General features: G+C 44.1%; 1 protein-coding gene across 2 annotated transcripts; it reads right to left on the bottom strand.

Moving 5' to 3' along the window:
* Positions 1–408: 408 nt before the first annotated feature.
* On the bottom strand, positions 409–3821 carry eif4ebp3l (eukaryotic translation initiation factor 4E binding protein 3, like). 2 transcript variants are annotated; one of them, XR_013935446.1, is made up of 4 exons: positions 3420–3803; positions 1591–1758; positions 1030–1144; positions 409–955 (listed from the first exon to the last, which is right to left on the bottom strand). XR_013935446.1 is itself a non-coding variant. In XM_080466398.1 (3 exons), the coding sequence occupies exons 1-3, from the start codon at positions 3550–3552 to the stop codon at positions 1116–1118; spliced, it is 330 nt and encodes a 109-aa protein (XP_080322524.1). In that variant the 5' UTR covers positions 3553–3821; the 3' UTR covers positions 1007–1115. The 2 variants fall into 2 exon arrangements, 1 of the variants encoding a protein (XP_080322524.1); XM_080466398.1 differs by lacking the exon at positions 409–955 and having other exon boundaries at positions 1007–1144; positions 3420–3821.
* Positions 3822–4369: the final 548 nt, after the last annotated feature.

The following is a 4369-nucleotide window of genomic DNA, read 5'->3' as shown; positions in this document are numbered from 1 at the left end:
ATGAGCCACATTACATACAAGGTCTACTGTTGAAGGACACAACTTCATTTCAGTTCCATTCAAGGGGGAAAAACTATATAATGGAGTTCATTACATGGTTTTGATGAGCTCCTGTTCCTTTGTCTGCATTAATGTTGATTTCTCAGTGTGGTTTGGAAGGTAATTCATATAAGTAATTCTGTCCAGGGAAACAACTTTTGGCTTTGATTTTCCTTTATGAAAAAAAAAAAAAAAAAAGTATGGCTCACATACATTTTCATTTAATTCATAATTACTCACTGACATGTCTCTGACTGGTCTCGGGGTGAAATTGTACCCTGGTCTGGTTTAGAGTCAATTATATTGTCCACCACTGTGAAATGGGAGGTGAAAAGGTTCACAAGATAAGACAGGAACAAAGCATCAGGTCCAACTGACATCATGTTATGGTTTTATTATGCATTTTATTGACCAAGCAATAACACTCCTAAACCTGACGATATATCAGATGTGACCTATTTAAACAAGATATGAACACACGACACGCCTGATGATCATTTTTACAGCTTTTATTTTATTTTTTTTTTTCTCTCCACATTTTCTTCTCTTCCTCCGTACAAAACAAACTAGGAGCTGTATTATCAGAAAGCCCTGAAAGTCCCACTGAAAGAAGGCACTTGTTCTGTCCCAAAGAAACTCGGGCCCGTCTTCTTGGGTCGGGGATATACAACAAAACAAAACTGATGCCTGCATTGGAAAAGAAAAATTTCCCAACTTAAAAAAAGGCTACATAGTACAAGTTTATTATTTACAAAAGATTAAAAAAAAAAAAAAAAAGTCAAATCAAACTGGATTTTTTTTTTCCCCAATCCTGCTGCAGCTCCAAAGTGAGTGAGCAACCAATCAACCCATTTAATACAAACAAGACAATTCATTGGCTTAACACACTCTTAGGGTGGAAAAAAAAAAAAACACCCTAAAGTTTCATCTCCTCATTCTTCCTTGTTCCTCAAAGAAGCTTTATTTAAAAAAAAAAAAAAAAAAAGAAACAAAAAAGAAAAATGTAATGCATAACAGTCATTAATGACCTTGGAGGTGTTTAACTTCAAACTCTCCACAGGAGGTAATACTGCAGCTCAGATGTCCATCTCAAACTGGCTGTCATCTGTTGGAAACAGACAGAAGACGGCTCAGATTAGACAAAGACGGATATTTGACAAGATATATGCACCCAGACGACAACCACACCTTAACGGACAACCGCTCTTATCAAAACATTCAGCAGAAAAACAAAAAACTAGATAGTTCTGTGTAATTATAACTAGCTCTGCACAAAAAAACAACCCCTAAGGGAGGGGGTGAGCACAGTGCAAAATAGCAAAGTAGCATCAGTAATAAGCTGCTGGCCTAGTTCTTAAAAGGATGCCAACATTTTGGTTATGATGTTAGAGCCTTGGAGGGACTTGGCTGATGCACAGCCACAAGTGCTGCGAGAAATGTGGGCGCAGCAAACCAAGCACCTGTCTGCCGCGTTCGCACCGAGAGGCAGCAACACGGCCAGACCGGGAGTCTGGAGGAGGAAAAGAAAGATTTTTGTGCTGTTGCGTTTACCTGCAATGTCTTTCTCCTCCTCCTCTTTGAGGTCCTGCAGCTTCCCCATGGGGTGTGTGGCGGGTACCGTCACTCCCGGGATCTGGGGCAGACAGCAAGGGGGGGTCCGAGCGAGGGGGGAGTTCCGACAGTCCAAGAGGAACTTCCTGTCGTAGATTATGCGAGTGCCTGTCGAAAAAAAAAAATGGAGAAAAACAAAAGAAAATGACGTTAGAGGAGCTGTAAATAAGAGCAAGTCTGACCTTTGTTGTCGAACCAACAAAAATCCGCCCAGTTTACAAGATCAAACCGCAGCATGACTGTTACTGGAAAACGTTTGCATGTGGGGAGAGCGGCACATCAGGATTGAAGCACTGGAATAGGCTGCTGGATGAGACTTGACCGAGGAAAGTTTCCCGTCTGTGTGTGTGTGTGTATTGGGAGGGGGAGGAGGGCCGGAGCAGGAATGAGTTCTAGGAAATCGAAGAACAAAACGGCCTCACATCAAAGCAGGGCTTTATGAGATTAAAACCACATACTTTCTACTTTGACTGGGCTCATTATTCATGACATAAGTGATATCTAGGAATGCCTTTTGTATATTGTTCAGGTTTTTTGCAGAGGTGACACAATTGTAAAAGAAAAAAAACTGGCTGGCTCATCGAGAAAAAAGAAAAGAAAAAACCAGCCTCTCTGCTTGTCGCTGCAGTGACGGAAGAGATTTGTTGTGACATGTCTAAACAGGACATGTGCATCAAGGAGTGGTTTGTTGCTGTGCGTTTCTCTTTTCTGGAGTTTGACCCGCTATGTAAAGTATCAGCTCCCTCAGACAGTAAGGAAAAACACCTTATGTAATAACTGAGGAGTGAGCAGTTGGTCCGGGACAAAGGGAAGCAGAGGGAGGGGAGGCGGGGCGGGGTGGAGGCGGGTGGGGGCTGGAATGCAACCTATAGTTGCAAGCACGGAATTACAAGGCAGCGCCAATGCGCAGGGCAGTTATGTAAAATAGGAAAATAACAGGGTCGGGCAAGCAACACAGGCGGTGACCCCAAGTTGACTGGAGAGTGCCATGTGTTGCTCATGAAGTTTAAACCCCTCCAAAAGGCAGTTTCGCAACTTCCCAACTCTGCATCTTCACCCAGTGCCACCCAGTTGGGGCACAAACAACATATAGTGCACCCAAGACCCCCCTCCTCCTCTCTGCTCAGGTCTCCCCCCCCCACTTTGACTTGTACAGAACGTTCTCTGCTGTTCCTCAAACGCAGAGATCGGCCGGGATAGGACGGCCTTCACCTCTTACAGTGGTGCGGAAGGCCAATCACTGTGCAGCCCTGACAGCTGGACACATACACCCTCTGTACAGCACAAGTCACGAGTTCCACCGCTCCTGTTGTCAGACTGGGGACATCCCTGTTTATGATGCAGCTGCAGGCCAGTGTTACATCAGATCTCCGTGCGTGGAGCAAAACTTTGGTGTTTAACAACAACTACTGTCACGCACACCTCGTGTTTAAGCTACATGTAGGCAAAAAACAAACAAAAAAAAAGCCACGCAAAGCTTATTGGGTTTGCGTGTGAAGAGCACGGAAAGCCTTTTAAGTTTATTTTAAGTCATGATACATCATATCCAAGCTTATTGACAGCCTGGAGACTGAATCCAGACGTTATGCAGTGAGCAGAGAACGACCTACACCGTTTTAAAGTACATTTTAATCCCATCTAGTGAGGAAAATAGCACTGCAATAGCATTACAGGAGTTTATGTGCACTGCACACATATTTAACTGAGGTTAGCTCACGTTAGTGGCTAATCATGTACGTGCACTGTCGCTCGCTCCACGTCGTCCTTACCTCCAGGCGTGGTGGAGAAGAGGGTCCCCCCGGGGGTCTGGCTGTAGCAGTCCGGTAGCTGGGACCAGTCCTTCAGGGTGAGCACCTTGGTGGGGATGGGGCAGCTCTTCGCTTGACTCGTACCCGTCGACATGTTAGCTCGCTGCTGGCCGCTGCACAGAGTGGAGACTGTTTCTTTGTAAAGAAAATAAAAAGTCTACAAAATGCACCAAATTGCGGCAACTAACGACTTGGGCGCGTGTCCAGTCTACGCGAGCGGTTTTCGACGCTAAAGCTTCGTGAGTTCTACTTTAACTCGGAGAAGTCGGAGAGTCCGAGGCCTGCTGGCGTCCCTGAAGCGGCACACGGTTCGGAGCTGCTACCATGTGGTGTGTTTGTAGCTGCAGCCCGTCTTGTTTTTGTACGGCAGCGAGGTGGGACACGTGGGACGGGCGGGGATGTGGTGCGAATGTTTTTGTGCAATGGGCAGTCCGAGAGGGCGGTGTAATAACAGGGAAGAAAAACAACGTGATGGCAAACACATACAAACATGCCGTGCCGGACGTACAAGGTTGATATTTTACCGAGAGGATTGAACTCGTTCGGAAAAGATGACGTTCTGAAAAATTTGAGAATAAAGTGAGAATTAAGGAGAAAAAAAAATTCGACGATAGTCTCATATTTTTTCAGACAAAAGGTCAGAAAAATATGAGACTATCGCCAAAAGTCAGACTTTTGTCTCCCTTAGAATTCTGAGATTTACTCAAATCTTGAGATTGAAGTCAGAATTAAGGAGAAAAAAAAATCATCTTTGTGATGATAATCTCATATTTTTCAGACAAAAGATCAAAGTTCTGTCATTTAAATCAGATATCTGATGGAAATAAACATTAATGTCAATATTCCTATTGGAAAAAAAGAATTTCTGACCGCAATCTCACTATTTTGCAATCACATTATGAATACTGAGA

Source organism: Lipophrys pholis, assembly GCF_963383615.2.
Source record: "Lipophrys pholis genome assembly, chromosome: 6".
NCBI lineage: Eukaryota > Metazoa > Chordata > Actinopteri > Blenniiformes > Blenniidae > Lipophrys > Lipophrys pholis.
The sequence above is the reverse complement of the archived record's forward strand: the minus strand, read 5'-3'. Positions and strand labels throughout refer to the sequence as shown.

Bases quoted from the DNA above. Each gene is read 5' to 3' on its own strand.
- eif4ebp3l (XM_080466398.1), bottom strand. From the start codon at position 3,552: ATGTCGACGGGTACGAGTCAAGCGAAGAGCTGCCCCATCCCCACCAAG. The intron at 1,759-3,419 runs GTAAGGACGACG...TTTTTTCGACAG, and splicing joins CTTCTCCACCACGCCTGGAG to GCACTCGCATAATCTACGAC. The intron at 1,145-1,590 runs GTAAACGCAACA...TGTTTCCAACAG, and splicing joins GGAGGAGAAAGACATTGCAG to ATGACAGCCAGTTTGAGATG.